Here is a 16,458-nt window from a genome sequence, read left to right on the forward strand (position 1 = left end):
CTCAAAACTTCCCAGAGAAGAGCTGGAGGGAACCAGAGGGGCGCGTCTCGCCCGGCAAGCTGGGGGGTGTGGCCTGGCTGGCCAACCCGCGCGGGCGTGGCCTTCTGGGGTGTGCGGGCTCCTGGCCAATGGGTGTTGTGAAGGGCGTGCCCATGGGGGGCTGTGGGGGCTCCGCGGATCTTTTCGCTCAAGCCCAGCTCCACCAGATCCTTGGGAGCCCTGCCGCTCTCGAGCTCCTGGGCTTGTGGCTGTGGGTCCCGCTAGGCCCACCCTCCGCACTTCACTCCGGGACTCCCGTCACCCCCGCGCCCTCCGCCCGCCAGGCTGGGCTGCAGACCCCCAGTCGCCTCCCTCTCGTTAACTGCAGCTCCTTTGCCGCCAGCTCCTAAGACAAGATGCCGTCGGGCTTCCAACAGATCGGCTCGGAAGTAGGGTTCAGCATGAGGTGGTGGGACGGGGACATGGGCTCGCTTTTTTCGGGCTGGGGTCGCAGCCGGGGTCAGCTAAGGGGTGGTCCCTGCGCAAGCGCAAGGGTGGGGGTGGGAGCCTGGCTATTTATACTCGGGCTGAACAACCCGTGACTGTCGGATTTCAGTCGCTCCAAGAGGCTGAGGGGGTCTGGGGGGCCGTTCAGGGGAAAGGGCCACAGATGGATTTTGTGAGACCAGGGCTCGCCCCCTTCTCTAGTGCACAGCGCCTTGAGCCAGAATCAGGGACCCTGCTTGAGAAAGCAGATCCAGGAGGGTCTTGAACTCCAGGAGCTTCTCTACCGGCTCCTGGGAAGTTTTTCGAGGACCGTAGGTTCTGTGTTGGCCTCCACCCCCACTCCTGGTGGTTCTCCAGAACGCTGAACTTTCCCTTGGCCCCGCGGTTGGTGGAGGGGCAGAGAGGAGTGGCAGCGCGCCCCCCCCCCCCCCCCCCAGCTCAGGTTTCTGCTTGGAGACAGTCTGTGCCGCCAGTGAGCGGCTACCACTGCCACCGCCCCTCACACCACTTTCCCGCCCCCATCCCCTGGGCATGGCTCTTCCAGGCAAAAGCTAGTCATGGCCCCCTGCCCTTCGTCGGGGCTTAGAGGGGGTGGGGAGACTGGGCGGAGATAGAAAAGGCCACCACAAGGGCCATAGGCCTAGAGGTATGACCCAGATGTCCTTTTTGGAATTACTCTTCTTAAGCCTTTTTGAGGACCTCCAGGAGCCAGAGAGAGAACCCCCAGAGGGGAGGGAACAGAATGGGGCTGACGATGATAATGCAGTCAGTTTATAAAACCAGCACTGTCCAGGATACTGTTAAAATTTTTTGATTTTCACATGTTCATTGACAGGTAGGCAAAGCAAGCAACATCCCCCTATCTCTCCTAACCTAGAGAAAAGCTATGTTCAGAATGGAGAAGTGACTTGCCCAAGGTCACACAAATCTGTACTCAGGTCTCTTAAGTCCCAGCCTGGCCCAAGGTCACAGAGGAATTGTGAGACCTAGGTCCTCAAACATTTCTCTGCCGGCTGGATTCAAAAATCCAGTTTCTCCTCCATGCCCTGGTTACTGTGGGGTTCTTCTTGCTCCTGTTTACACTGAGATCTTCCTGCAAGTCCTAATATGGCCCAGTTTCCCTCACCCAACATGTTGGATAGAACCCAGTAACATAGGCTCTGGCTGAGTGCAGGCCCAGGCCCCTGGAAGGAAAGAAACCACGTTTCCATGTGACATGCTTCCTCTCTACTTCTGCCTGCCCAGGAAGGGGAACCTCCTCAGCAGCGAGTCACTGGGACCCTGGTCCTCGCTGTATTCTCTGCTGTGCTTGGCTCCTTGCAGTTTGGCTACAACATTGGGGTCATCAATGCCCCACAGAAGGTGAGGGTCCTGCAACTGGCAGAGTGGGGGTGCCCAAACAAGAAAGGCAGGGGACAACAGGGATGAGCAGAGAGGGAAGGGTCTGCAGGAACTCACTCCTCTACTGTCTCCCCAGGTGATTGAACAGAGCTACAATGAGACATGGCTGGGGAGGCAGGGGCCTGAGGGACCTGGCTCCATCCCCCCAGGCACCCTCACCACCCTCTGGGCTCTCTCCGTGGCCATCTTTTCTGTGGGCGGCATGGTCTCCTCCTTCCTCATTGGCATCATCTCTCAGTGGCTGGGAAGGTACGGGGCTGAACGACAAGGGTAGGGAACAGGAAGGGAGCCATAGTACAGGCACCCTAACTCTCACAGCCCCACTCTCTGCCTGCCAGGAAGAGGGCAATGCTGGTCAACAACGCCCTGGCAGTGCTGGGGGGCACCCTCATGGGCCTGGCCAACGCTGCTGCCTCCTATGAGATGCTCATCCTTGGACGGTTCCTCATTGGTGCCTACTCAGGTACCCACGGGCACCATGGCCCTGCCCAGTGCCCTGCTCTCCTTTGCTATCCCTGGGTTTGGTGGGAAGGAGTGGGCAGCTGCCTCAGCCTTCTCTTCTTTACTCTGTCCAGGGCTGACATCGGGGCTGGTGCCCATGTATGTGGGGGAGATTGCCCCCACTCACCTGCGGGGTGCCTTGGGGACACTCAACCAACTGGCTATCGTCATTGGCATTCTGATTGCCCAGGTGATTGGGCCTGGCTTCAAAAGGGAGCAGGGAGGGATTTGGGGAAAGGCTCTGGGGAACAGGCTGAATGGCCTGCCATCCTTCTCCCACAGGTGCTGGGCTTAGAGTCCATGCTGGGCACTGCCACCCTATGGCCACTACTTCTGGGCATCACAGTGCTGCCTGCCCTCCTGCAGCTGGTCCTGCTGCCATTCTGCCCAGAAAGCCCCCGTTACCTCTACATCATCCGGAATCTGGAGGGGCCTGCCAAAAGGAGTGAGCTTCCACCCCATCTTGCTAGTGCCCACCTCCCTCCCAGACCCTTTCTTGTCTTCTCAGACCTGACCCTCCTCACCTCCAGGTCTGAAGCGCCTGACAGGCTGGGCCGATGTGTCTGGAGCATTGGCTGAGCTGAAGGAGGAGAAGCGGAAGCTGGAGCGTGAGCGGCCACTGTCCCTACTGCAGCTCCTGGGCAGCCGTACCCACCGGCAGCCCCTAATTATTGCGATTGTGCTGCAGCTGAGCCAGCAGCTTTCAGGCATCAATGCCGTATGTATGCAGTAGCCTCCAGGAAGGGCAGGATTAGGGAACAGCCCAAGAGGAGGGGAGAAGGGAACAAGCCTCCTCCCTTAAAACTCAGAGTCAGTCCAGCTTGGAAGGGACATCCCTGCCATCCCCTTTTTTTCTCTCTTACTTCTAGGTTTTCTATTATTCAACCAGCATTTTTGAGACGGCAGGGGTAGGGCAGCCAGCGTATGCCACCATAGGAGCTGGTGTGGTCAACACTGTCTTCACCTTGATCTCGGTAACTATTGGCTTCACATCCCAACCACTGATTGGCTTCACATCCCTTGCTTGTCTCCAACCGCCCAATCCCTCCCACTTCCCATGCCCTGAAGCACCCCTGCCAATCCCTGACTCTCCCGTCAGGTGTTCTTGGTGGAGCGGGCTGGGCGCCGGACACTCCATCTTCTGGGCCTGGCAGGAATGTGTGGCTGCACCATTTTGATGACTGTGGCTCTGCTTCTACTGGTGAGGCCTGGGGAATGGGAAGGGGACTAGTGGCTCAAACCCACAGGGACTAACCCAAGAGGCTCTGTGTCCATCCAAGGCCACTCCTCAACATATGTATCTTTGATCCTGGAGCCAGCCTGTATGCCAGGACCGTGGTCTGTGCTCCCAAGTTGTACTTCCTCCCACTCTCGGAGAAAGCTGTAGCACACCTTTGGCAGCCAGGAGGGAGAGTCACTGTCCAGCCTTGGGAACAGTAATTCTTAGGGACCCAGCTTTAGAACCAAGGGGAAATTGATCATCTTTTTCTTTTTCCTTGTTTTTGTTTGTTTGTTTGTTTTGGGGAATTAATCACCTTAATAGCTGAGAGTCCATAACATTCCCTCTACCTTAAATTGGCATAGGACAACCAGCTGAATTTCAGTGCTCAGAAATGCTCAAGGACCTACCTGTTTTAACCTAGGGTGGCAGACCCCCTTCCCACACAAGCTGCTGGGAGGGACTGATTTTAGTTCTCTGGGTTGAGGGCAAAGGAAGATCCAGAGAGACCTGACCTGAATTCCCACCCTCCCTGCCTGGTCCCCAGGAACGGGTTCCAGCCATGAGCTATGTCTCCATCGTGGCCATCTTCGGCTTTGTGGCGTTCTTTGAGATTGGCCCTGGCCCCATCCCCTGGTTCATTGTGGCCGAGCTCTTCAGCCAGGGGCCCCGCCCAGCAGCCATGGCTCTGGCTGGTTTCTCCAACTGGACGTGCAACTTCCTCATTGGCATGTGTTTCCAGTATGTTGCGGTAGGTGCCTGTTCCTGTCCAATCTCCCACAACCATAGGCCAGAGGGGTGCAACTCACAGCTAACCCATTGGCTTTCCAGTCAGTCACTCCCCTAGCCCACAGACACTAGTCTTGAGGATTACTTTGTGGACCACATGGGCCCTGAAGACCACCTGCTCCACCAGAATCAAAGGAAAGAAAGGAGCTGAACTAGATTACATAGCAATAGAGGTGTCTTCAAAACAAACTAGTGGCATAATTTTAGACTAGTAATAAAATTATAAACTTCGTATTAATACTGTGAATGTCTGGGAATCCACTCTGAGTGTAGTAACTCAGGATGGTAAGAGGGTAAAAAACTATAGGAGAGTTGGGGTTCAGATCATTCTTTTTTCACTTAATTCTCATTCCTGGTTATTTCCATTGCCCTGCCAAGGAGCCAGCTGCTATCTGCAGCATTCCATCTCCCTCTGAGAGACTTTAGTTCCTAGCTTGCCTGAGATTCCCCCTCCCCTCCTCTCTGTCAACACCTCTTTCTCTGCCTGTCCCAGGATGCTATGGGTCCCTACGTCTTCCTTCTATTTGCGGTCCTCCTGCTTGGCTTCTTCATCTTCACCTTCTTAAAAGTGCCTGAAACCCGAGGCCGGACGTTTGACCAGATCTCAGCTGCCTTCCATCGGACACCCTCTCTTTTAGAGCAGGAGGTGAAGCCCAGCACGGAACTTGAGTACTTAGGGCCAGATGAGAATGACTGAGGGACCAGGAAGGGGTGGGAGAGCCAGTTCTCTCTCTGTCCCCAGAGACCCCCTCCTTTCCTCTGTGGCACTTTAACCCTCTCTTCCCCATCACTTCCAGGGTGGAGAAAGCCCCTGCAGCCTGGTGGAATTGGGAAGCTAGAGGGAGGGGTGGTCTGAGCACCCTCTCATTCCCCCTGTGTGACTTTCTTGGATTATTTGTGTTGTGGTTAGGCTGTGTCCATCAGGGTGGGCCATTCTTCCCTCTTGTCCCCTCCTCCTACCTCCATAGTTCACCCCCCTCTGCCTCAGCTCCAGAATACGTTTGCCCCTCTGCTAGAGGAGAGGCTCTAGAACTGACTTTAGTGTGGGTGAACTGAAGTACAGAGCAGGAGTGGACAAGGAAAGTTGAGTTTCCTACCACCTTGGACTCCTCCCACTCTCTGGCACTTTCTTTGAATTCTTGTCACATAGACTCCGGGTGAAGAGGGCTCTTTCTTGACCCCTCTAAGGCAAAGGATGCACCCTCCCAAGCTAACCTCACCTCTGTCACTGAAGTTTCAGTCCTCTTGCTCAACCTTCCAGGGCGAGAGGAAACACCTGTCCATATGTGAGAGGAAGGGACAGCAAGTTCCCACCTTTAAACTTAGGGCTTTGAGCCTTCCTCTGACTGCTCCCCAAGGCCCCAGCTCTTTCCTCCTCTCCCATTCTGGAAGGGTGTTGTACCCACAGGCTTTTGACCAACTAAGGAAAAGAGAGATCTGAAAGACTGCCTGCAAACACTAGGCTGAGAGAAATCTTGATATTTTTGTATATGTTTGAAAAAGAGGTAGGGATAAGAAACCAAAAGTCTGTTGTACTAAATGTAAATATATAGATACATATATAAAGTCACTGTATGAGTTGAGCGTCCTGTTGTGGAGGCACTCAAGGATGGACTCAGACAGGGATGGACCACAACTTCCCCTCCCCCCTCTTCCTCTGTATCCTGCCTCAGCTCCAAGCTGAGGAATCCTCTGAATGCTGTCACTCATGTCCCCACTTATATTTCTAGTCATTACTTTTATTAATAGTAAATGCTAATAACTTATAGCTGCAAGTGGCCAGACTGTGCTCTCAGCACTTTACAAAACACTCAATCTGCAAGGGAAATATTCCCATTTACAGATGGGAAAAGTGACTCTCACAGGGAGCTAGAAACATGGGAACAGTTCAGGACCAGGCCCTGCCCAATGCACCACATTCTCCTCCCCACCTTCACCAACAAGTTACCAGCAATCCTCGAAACAGAAAAGAGGCAGAGACCAAGACAACAAGAAAGCCTGTTTTTGTTTTTACTGGAGGCTCAGGTGGCACATGACAGTTCATAAAATGGCTTCAGAGGGAGGGGTAGAGGGGAAACAAAAAATAAACTGGGGTGGGAAAGAAAAACAACCAGGAGGAGGTAAGAGCTGGCTGGTTCCTTCTCAGCCTGATTTAGGGAAGGTAGTTGATGCCTCTGAACAAAAAAGATGGATCCCTTCCTTCAACCCTTGGTAGGGGAGAGAAAAAAACACACACGAAAAACCAAAAGGCTGTTGCTTTGACCCTCCTGAGTCTCATGGAAAAGGGGGAAAAGCCAGTATTTTGATGTCATGAATTATGGGAAGGGGAAGGAGGGGTGCTGGGTAGGATGTAGGTCAGTTGGAAGACCTGGCAGATACCTGAGAAAGGGAAATGGACAAGTCATGACCAGTTAGTCATCAGGACCCAATCCCTGCTGGCCTCTTGGCTCCCCACCCTCGGCCCTCTCTGAGAGTCACCACTTACCAGATGGTAGTCCTGGGTGTCCTTGAGTTGGAGTCACTCCAGTATGGTGGTGGTGGGGTCCCCACTGTTGATGGGGGTTGAGGTCTAGAGAGAAAAGGGGTGGTTAGTTGACACCTTCTTAATCTTTAGGGCCCCCCAACTTAATCTTCTTTTACCTTTTCTCTTCCTGTTCCTATAGCCCCTTCCCATTCCTCCCCCAATTCACATCACAGCTGGTGTTGTGACTCCAAGCAGAGCTGAAAGGGAAGTCTGCAGGGGCTGACACAGGCTACACTGCTTCTGCTGGGGTTTCCTGGTGGGTGGGGGGTGCCTGCTAGAGGTGGATCCAGCAGTACTGGTTCCGGTGTCAGGCTAAATGATAGGGGATGGGATGGGCACAGGGCCAGGAGATGGGGGGACAGAAGGATAGAGTGACATGAGAAGGGGAAAGGATGAAAAAGGGAGGAGGGAGGGAATGTGGGAAGAAAGAAGAGGGGGAAGTTGGCCCCATGGTAGATGGACAGTCCAAGGTCCTCACCTCCTGGGCTGTGGGCTGCCTGGGTCCAGGGGGCTGCTGCCGTCGCCGCTGGAAGTAGGGGCGGTTTCGTGGGCGCTGGGGCTCAGGCCGGGAACCATCAGTAGGACCTTGGCTGGGTTTAGTCTTGCCATCCCCACCTTCTGTGGTAGGCTGCTGGGGTGGCCTGGGGCGGAAAGGCCTGGGGAGAGAATTGGGGACCCTGAAGGGCATAGGGAGTACAGACTGCCTGCCACCCTCCTTCCCAGGACTCCCCCAGGAGAGTTGGACCAGCCAGCTTCTTCACACCCAGGAGTCAGCCTTTTAGCCCTAGGAGTTGCCCAGGACACCTATGCATTAATCTTTCAACTACCCAGCTCCCCATACCACTAGCTTCAGGCTCATTTGAGAACTTAGCTCTTCCCCTTCCCGTCCTTCCAGACCTCTCCTATAACCTTACACCCACTACCTCGTCCAATACTGGACAGTGAAGGGGAAGAAAGGGCCCTAGAAACTGAGTCTTACCTTCGGTATCTGGGCCGAAATCTGGGTGGGGGGACCCGCTCATCTCCCTGCTGTTGGTCCCCCTCCAGTGGGGCTGTCTCTTTAGGTTCTACCCCGTCAATGCCCTGGGAAGATATAGAGGCCCTGGTGAGCTGTGGTAACAGTAACTGCCTAGTACCCAGGTGTCCACAGCTCTTCCCAATCCTGGGTTCCATTTCCTCTGGGGACTCTGTGCGCTCTCTCTCCCCCAACTCCCACTCCTTTCCCAGGACTTGGGAAGCTGGTTCCACAGTCCAAGTTCCCCTTGCCTCTATAGGCTGCTGCTGGTTGGTGGGCCTTGGGCCTCGCACAAAGCGACGTCGGTAGAAGAAGGGTGGTGGGCGCCGTCGTCTGGGCCTCTGCCCAGGGTCTTCAGCTCGCTCCCCTTCGATGCTTGGTTCTGTCCCACCTGATGGAGCCTCTGCCACCATGGGTGGTGGGGCAGCTGGGCGAGGCCGGGGGATAAATCGGCGGAACCTACGTCGATTGGGGGCATAACGGCTACCTTTCACTGGCACCCCCCCAGGTCCAGTTACATTAGCAGCTTCTGCACCCTGGAAAAGAGGTGGGGAGAACTTGCTCCAACAACAAATGCACACTGTTCCCCAAATGGCATGAATCATTAGTCTCCCCCTTTTTCCAGCTAATCCCCTCTCCAGCTTTCTTCAGTCCCACTTCTTTTCACCCTCCCCCAGGGGGGCATGTTTGGACCTTTCTAGGAGAGGCCACCTCTGCAACTTGTCATTTTGAAATAGCTATTACCAAACCCCCTTGAGTTTAAGACTGGAGGTGGGAAATGTGGATGCAGAAAGATCTGGCAACAACTGTCCAACTTACTAGCGGGCTGACTCTGAGAGCCTGAGGACAGGACCCCATGTGAGGAACAGACATAGAAATGCTTAAACTAAAAAGAAACCCAGATATTAATGACTGAGTGATAATAGGGATATGTTCTTGAGGATACCCTTGAAGCAGCCAAAGTGTTAAAGATGACAGTGTCTGCATGAGAACAGTCTGGTCTAACACGCCAGAGAAGCTGGTCTAAGGAGGGGCAAAGCCTGGAATGACATCCAGGCCACCCTCCCACTGTATATCCCACCACAGCCCCCAAACCTTCTCTCCTTCCACGACATCAAACTCCACAGTCTCCCCATCTCCAACGCTGCGCAGAAACTTCCTGGGGTTGTTTCTTTTAATAGCTGTCTGGTTAGGGGGAAAGGCCATGAAAAAGGTCAGGACTAGTTTCTCTCAACCCTCCTGGGCCCACCACCCAATTTTATTCTTTTCACCATTTTCATTGTGGGCTGGGTCTGGAGGGTGGAACGAGAAGGTGGTCAGAGTTTTAGTAGGAGAAAAGCCATAAACTAGGGGCTTAGGAACAATTGTGCAGTTACTGCTGTCCCCGGGACACACTCCCTCCTCCCTTTATCCCTCAGGCATTTCAAAAAGGGAGGCAAGAGCCCCGCCAGTGTGGTTCAATGGATCGAGCATCCTCCCATGGACTGAGAGGTCCCGGGTTTGATTCCCAGTCAGGGCTCATGCCAAGGTTGTGGGCTCAATCTTAATCCCCAGTGGAGGACATGTGGGAGGCAGTTGATCAATATTTCTCACATCGATGTTTCTATCTCTCTAATAAAAATAAAATATATATAAAAGAGGAAGGCAAGAAATGAACTCAGAATCAAAACAAAAAGCAGAGAGAATCTCAAATTGCAAAGCGTGTAAAGTGTACTGTGCTTACCTCAATCCACTGAGAGTTCTTTCCACCAAAGCAGTGGTTCTCAAACTGTGGCATGCATCAGAATCACCTGGAGAGCTTGTCAAAACATTGCTGGCCCCTCCCCCAAGTCTGATTGATTCAGTAGGTCAGGGATGGGGCCTGAGAATTTGGATGTCAGGTGATGCTGCTGGTACAGGGAGCACACTTTGAGAACCAGTAGCTTGTGTCCCTTCCCTCTGAACATTGCCTGTGATTCATTCCTGTGGTGTTAACAGGTCCCAGTAGGTACTGAGCATACCATGCTCAGAGGGCAACACATACATTTCTGACAGAGAACCCAAGTGGAGCCAATGGCAGTTAATTCAGGCACCTGATGCGGATGGAAACTATTTCCTGGTGGGCATGCTGTTGTGAGGTAAAAGCTAGAGAATCATGATCTGTGCTGCTAAGAATTATGGCAAAGACCTTTGAAGAGAGAGGGCAGGTTCCTCCCCTCAGAAAGGCAACCTAGCTCTTACCTGGTGAACAAAGACATCCTCCTTGGTGTCATTCCTGCAGAACAGGATGGGATGTTAGGAGGTGACTTTGGTAAGGTGCTCACCTACCCCGAGGGCTCCCTAGCTGCCCATTCCTAAAATCAGTAGGCCCATCCTCTCCAGCCTTCCATGGCTGCTTGGAGGTAGACAGGGCCCCTGAAACTGGTAAGAGAAGTCTAGCCTGGTTTGGCTCAGAGGTGAGAGTGTCGGCCTGCGGACCAAAGAATTGTGGGTTCGATACCTGCCAAGGGCATGTACCTCGGTTGCAGTTCATCCCTGGCCCTGGTGGGGATCGTGCGGGAGGCAGCCAATGGATGTGTTTCTCTCACATCGATGGTTCTCCCCCTAACCCGCTATCTGAAGATAAATGGAAAAATGTCCTTGGGTGAAGATTTTAAAAAAAGAAGAGAAGTAGACCTAAAACCTATGTGAAAACCAGGCTTCATGAAAAAAGGGTGGAGGGGAAAGGCAAATTCATTTTGCAGGAACTGAGCTCTCCACCCTCTACTGCTTAGAATCTGGTAATGCTGGGTATAACTGTCCCTGGTCAACACCCTCTCTTCCCCAACCCCCATCATGGTTGGAAAATTCCACTCCTGTCTTCTTCCTTCTACAGTCAAGGAGCAAGAAAGTGGGGACAGGAGGAGCAGAACAAGTTAGAGATGGGGATAGTGTGTCAAGACCTTGCTCTAAACAACCTTCAAACTTTATTCTCAGCCTCGGCCAGGAGGTGAACCCCAGGTCAGGCCCCCTTTCAACACACCAACAGACCAAGGGTGAGAGAGAAGATAGTATTCTATCATTCTCTTTTACTCTTTGCCTATTACCCCAGTTTATTCTAGCACCCCAATGTTGGGGAGGGGAGAGGTTTTCCTTCAGAACCTCCCAGGAGTCCTCAGTTTCCAGAATTAAAGAGCTCTTCCCTAGAACAAATATTCTAGCTGTAAAGCACTTGGATCTGCACAAAGGTCAACCTGCTAAGAGGGAACTAGAGCCTCCCAGGAGGGCTGGGCTGGGCAGGGTGCCCAGGCTGGGGAAGGGCCCACAGGGGGAGACCTGGCTTTGCTCAGAATCTGCCACTAGGGCCCCTCCCAGTGCCGGGTGGGGGTAAGGCTGCCAAAGAGAAGAAAAGCAGCAGCCTCTGGCTGGGCTGGCTCCTTTCCTAACCCCCACCAGCCTCAGTTCCATCAGGTGGGGGGTTCAAATGAGCCAACAACTCTGTAAGGAAGATGAGTTATGAGAGTGCTATGTGTGCTGCCTGAAACAGGAAATGAGTGAGGCCTGGAGCCCTGGGGCACAGAGAGCAAGTACATTCTGCCCCAAAGGTGAGGTAAACTAAACCAGAAGGTGAGACAGACAAGCTGGGAGGGTCAGAGCCAGGTTTGCCAACTTCTTAGATCATTAACCCTCCGCTGCTCTTGAAGAAGAGGAGCTTCATCTTGCTCACATTTGTGTTACGATTAAAGACTTTCAATCAGCATCAGCTGGACAATGCAATCATGTGCTTCAACGGAGGTAGAGATGAGGTTGGAGAAGTGTCCAGTCCCACACGCCAGTTTGGAAGACACCCATTCCACCCCCTCCCTAGCTTCCTCAGATACCTGTTGATGAATCCGTAACCATTCCGGACGTTGAACCATTTGACAGTGCCCAGGACTTGGATTGCTGCCAGGCAGAGATGCAGTAGGGACATTAAGATGGGGGAAGAGATGGAGTTGGACTCAATTTTGAGACACTCCAAAATCTAACCAACTTCCCTACTGCCTAATAAGCTCAACTTCAAGTGGAAGTGCCCAGACAGTGAGGCTCAGGTTTTCAAAACCCTTTCAACTCTAAGACATGTTCCTCATAGCCTACAAATCCAAGCCTTTCACCTAGAATCGTGTACTCACCTAGTCCATAAAGTACGGCTCTCAAATCATACCTGAGGGCTTTTCTAGCCCTCTTAATGTAAGGGTCCCTAGTGCACCTGCTTCCCGGGCTTAGCGATTTAGTGGTACCAACCTGAGTCAACTAGGCCAAGTCTTCCGCCCCGGGGGCGTGGCCAAACCCTGAGGTTCATTCTCCACCCCAAGGCTTGGCTGGACCTGCTTACCATGCCCTCCCGCCCAGGAAGGCACGGCAGGATTTCCCACGAGGAGAACCCACTTTGGTCCGCTGCCTTTAGTCCAGCTAGTCCTTTGAATCCCCGGGCAAGGCCCGCCTTCGGTTTCCAGACCCTGTCGGGCTCCACGACGCCCCTCACCCAGCCCGCCCACCCCCTTAGAACCGCCCTGGCACGCGTCCTCCCCCCTCACCCAGCACCGGCTTGTCCGCCTGACTCCGGGCTGAGGGCGCGGGGGTCCCCGAGGCCGCCGTCGCCGGGTTGCCAGGAGTGTGGGGGCCCAGCGCCGACGGGGTCCCAGCAGCTGGGCCTGAGGCGGCTCCGACCCCGCCGCCTCCCGCCCCGCCGCCTGTTTTCTGTGGCTCCCCCGCCGGCACCGGTACTACCACCGCTACCACCCCTGCCGCCGTCGCGGGCACCATCGCCGCGGGGGCCGCTGACGCCACCGCTGCCGCCTCCGCCTCGCTCATCCCGCCGGGTCCGGTACCGGCCCCCGCCACCACCTCCTCCTCTGCCGCCGCCGCCGCCGCCACCGCCCCGGCCCCTCCCCCCGGCTCGCGAACCCACCACCCCGCTCGGTCCTCGCGCCCCGAGCCTCGCCCGCACGCCGGCAGTGGGCCCTGAACCCAGACCAATCGCAGCCTGCAGCCACGGCGCGCGCAGACCCCGCCTCCTGGCCACAAGCCAATCCTAGCGGAGCAGCCCCCGAACCCGCACACTCTCCCCGCCTCCCGGACTTCGGGTCGCGGCTGAAGTCCTCGCCCGCCGCCCCGTAAGTACACCTGGGCCCCGCCCAGGTGTCGTCACGTGACCTAACACAGCCCCACCCATTGGTCAGCAGCCTCTTTCCCCTCCCCCCTCCGCCCCTTTCCACCGGCCGCGGGAAATCAAACGGGCTTGTGGCGCCCCAACGGCCACCTGGCCTCTGCGCGAAGGGCGGGGCTCCAAGGTTTCCCCTAACGACCTGGGTGGGGGCCGGACTCCGCAGTATCCGTTCTGGCCGTGAGCCGCACCGATTACCTCCACTCTCGAGACCGCCCCGAACGCTGCTCCAGTGTGAACACTTTTTCCCAGCCGGTCCTCACCCTCTTTCGGATGCCTGCACAGCTCGGGCTACGCTATTTGCCCGCGGATCAAGCTGGAATACGCAGCAGAACTATTTTCCTAGCTCACGGTTGCTTTCACAAGCCAGCGAATCTTACCTTTGTTTTTAAGGTAAGATTTACATATAACAAAGTGCACAACTCTTCGCTCAGTTTTGATAAACATGTTCATCCAGGTAGTCGATACCCTAATCAAGGCATCCTTCCCTCGCCCTCAGAAGTTCTCTCGAGCTCCTTGCAGTCAATCTTATTCTCCCCGCAGCCCACCGCTGTTCTGATGTCTACCACCCTGGATTAGTTTCAGGGTACTTCGTGCTGGCGCTGTGGTCTCGGTCAGACGGCGCCTTCCTCTCCAGCTCCCTGAACTCTCCCTTCTCTACTTTTTTTCCAACTGGCCAGACTCAAGGCCTTTGCACAGGCAGTTTTCTCTTCCTAGATGCGTCTCAGGGTGACTTCTTCAAATACCAGCTTACATATCACTCCTATTACATCATCCTTTATTTTTATCACGGAATTTAAAAAAATGTTTGTACATTTTCTTCTTTATTCTGTACACCCTCCACCCCCGTCCCTTCCGCAACTCTAGACTGTGAACTCCACAGAAATAGGAATTCTGTAGTAATTCCTAACTCCTGGAACAGTGCCAGGCACAACATAGGCTCTCCATATTTCTTGAATACATTAATAGTGTCCATTCCACAGATGAGAAGACTGGGGCCCGGTGGGAAGCTTGCCCCGGGTTCTCGGTAACCCAGGAAGTTCGTCCCGGGAGCCGCAATCTCCCTCCAAGAATAATCCGGCTCCAGAAGTCGCTCCTTCAGCGGGCCTCCTCCGCGACCGGGAAAGGACATGGCCTGCGCTGGGCAGCGGTATTTTTAGCCGAGACAGAGAGCCGGGAACAGCACACGTGCCCCCAAACGCCGCTCAGCCCCACGTGCGCTTCCTCAGTCCAGGTGTGCCACGCCAGACCCGGCGTCGGCTCGCAAGGCCGCCAGTGCGGTCCTGGAGCGCCCTCTCCCGGCGGTTCCAGAGGGCCGCCGGTACCAGTTTCCTTGTGGTTCTTCGGGTGCCCCTCACCCCACTGTTCCCGAGTTGAGGATTCTGTTTCCCAGGACTCAATGGACAGAAAAAGAGAAAAAATGAGAAAACAACCAAATCACAAGGCAAGGCAGTGAAGTATACAGAAATGACCACCCTTCCTTAGCTTGCTTAGGACCGATTTACCTGTGCCCACCTCTCAGCTCAAGGGATGCCAGAAGCAGGAGACCAAGGCGAGGGTGGGGGGCGCAAGTAGGGCGGTTTACAGCGTGTCCCCCGTCAACAAAAGAAGCGCATAGAAGGTACAGAGGAGCTCAGGTGTGGACTGGTTAACTATAAGGTTAGCGAGTGAGATGCGAGGAAGCTTATGGGAAGGGTGAGCCCTGTTGTAGTAAGATTAAAAATTGGTCAGGAGACCAGGGTGCTGCTCCCACTAAGGAGGCCTCTGAGCCATGAAACAACACGTGCATGTATACAACAGTTACATACTCTATATTGCCATGGATAACTATTAGCAGAGGTTACTGAGAGATACAATTAAATTCCATATTCAGTTGAAGGATTTGTGCATGTGATTTTCTGGTTATTTAAATATTGTTATGTGCTGTAATTAACAAGGACTCCAGGCATTCTAGGGAAAAGACTTCCTCCTTTCTCTGTCACTCTCTTTTCATTTGTTCCTGCCCACCTGAAGTTGTCTTGCCTATCTTGTTCACTGTTACAAAAACAAAACAACACTCTGCCTCCTTAACTATTATTGCCCTGTAGATCTCCATTAATTTAATACCAAACTTCCTGAAAACAGTCTTTACTGTCTCTACTCCTTCATCTTTCTTTCACACCACACCACACCAACCCAAATCCAGTTTCTGCCCCATCACTCCACTGAGATGGCTTCAGCAATGGTCTTACAATCCCTTCTTAATTGAGACATTCAGTGGATGGTTTTTTTGTTCTCTTTTGATTCCATCCAGAGAAGTGTTCTTTTGGTAGTTTCCACTGCCCAACCTTCTATGCCCTTATACCTCTGCTTTTGTGGCTTGTTCTGCCTACCAGCCTCAATCTTTCCTGGACTGTCTTCTCTTGCCACCTGCCATCTGTAGGTCTTTTTATCCGTTCCCCTGCTTTGGGTGACTGCTTGCTACTGATGGCTCTTAAACCTGTGTCTCCAGTCCTGAGTCTCCCACCTTGTACCAGACTCTGAACCAGGCACTCTCTAGCTAGTTGCTCCACAGGCTTCTGAAACTTGACAAGCCTACCTCTCAGCTCCTTTTTCCTTCCTCCCACTTCCTCCTTGCTGAGTTATATCACCACATTCCCACAAGGGATTTTTCTTTTTTTTCTTTCAAATATGTTTTTACTGATTTTTTAGAGAGAGGGGAAGGGAGAGAGAGAGAAACATCTGTCAGCTGCCTCCTGCACACCCCCTACTGGGGATCGAGCCTACAAACTGGGCATGTGCCTGGACCAGGAATTAAACCAGGACCTCTCAGTTCATGGGACGATGCTCAATCCACCGAGCCACACTGGCTGGACAGGGATTATTCTTTAGTGCCATTCCCCATTGTACAACAGTTTCTTCTGGATATGCCCAGGCTTAGCATAGCAAAGGTGGAGATCTGTGGCATCAAACAGATACTAGTTGAAAGATTTAAAAGGTGTTACCTCTGTCCCCTAGTACCAAATACTCTTAGCAACTTTCCCCTTCAACTTTCTTGTTGCAGCCCAAATCAGAATTTACTTTTTCCCTCTGCTAATTCCTACTGTCTTATTTCTCAACTGCTACAGAGAGAGTGTTCCATATCTACAGCCTCTATCTTCTCTTCTCCCATCGACTCTTTTGTTGTTGTTGTTAATCCTCATCCGAGGATATTTTTCCATTGACTTTTTAGATAGAGTGGAAGGGAGGGAGGGGGGAGAGAGAGACAGACAGACAGACAGACAGATATGGTTATGTCTCTAGCTGCTGTTACCTCTGTCCTCCCCTCTTTTCAGGCTCTGCTAGCACTCAGCCAAATCCTTGATCTTTTCTCCACCCTC

General features: G+C 53.5%; 2 protein-coding genes across 2 annotated transcripts; one reads left to right on the plus strand and one right to left on the minus strand.

Annotated features, from left to right (window-relative positions):
- The first annotated feature begins 205 nt into the window (after positions 1 to 205).
- Positions 206 to 6,119, plus strand: SLC2A4 (solute carrier family 2 member 4). The gene is made up of 11 exons (XM_036268939.1): positions 206 to 428; positions 1,732 to 1,848; positions 1,964 to 2,136; positions 2,226 to 2,350; positions 2,463 to 2,578; positions 2,671 to 2,833; positions 2,919 to 3,106; positions 3,258 to 3,362; positions 3,488 to 3,589; positions 4,155 to 4,358; positions 4,890 to 6,119. The coding sequence occupies exons 1-11, from the start codon at positions 396 to 398 to the stop codon at positions 5,091 to 5,093; spliced, it is 1,530 nt and encodes a 509-aa protein (XP_036124832.1). The 5' UTR covers positions 206 to 395; the 3' UTR covers positions 5,094 to 6,119.
- Positions 6,120 to 6,392: 273 nt separating this feature from the next.
- YBX2 (Y-box binding protein 2) lies at positions 6,393 to 12,910 on the minus strand. The gene is made up of 10 exons (XM_036269162.1): positions 12,811 to 12,910; positions 12,471 to 12,780; positions 11,775 to 11,838; positions 10,156 to 10,189; positions 9,031 to 9,120; positions 8,187 to 8,471; positions 7,900 to 8,003; positions 7,399 to 7,576; positions 6,882 to 6,965; positions 6,393 to 6,775 (listed from the first exon to the last, which is right to left on the minus strand). Exons 2-9 carry the CDS (start codon positions 12,745 to 12,747, stop codon positions 6,915 to 6,917), a joined length of 1,083 nt encoding a protein of 360 aa, XP_036125055.1. The 5' UTR covers positions 12,748 to 12,780; positions 12,811 to 12,910; the 3' UTR covers positions 6,393 to 6,775; positions 6,882 to 6,914.
- Between the last annotated feature and the right edge of the window lie 3,548 nt (positions 12,911 to 16,458).

Source organism: Molossus molossus, unplaced genomic scaffold (genome assembly GCF_014108415.1).
Source record: "Molossus molossus isolate mMolMol1 unplaced genomic scaffold, mMolMol1.p scaffold_m16_p_19, whole genome shotgun sequence".
Lineage (NCBI taxonomy): Eukaryota > Metazoa > Chordata > Mammalia > Chiroptera > Molossidae > Molossus > Molossus molossus.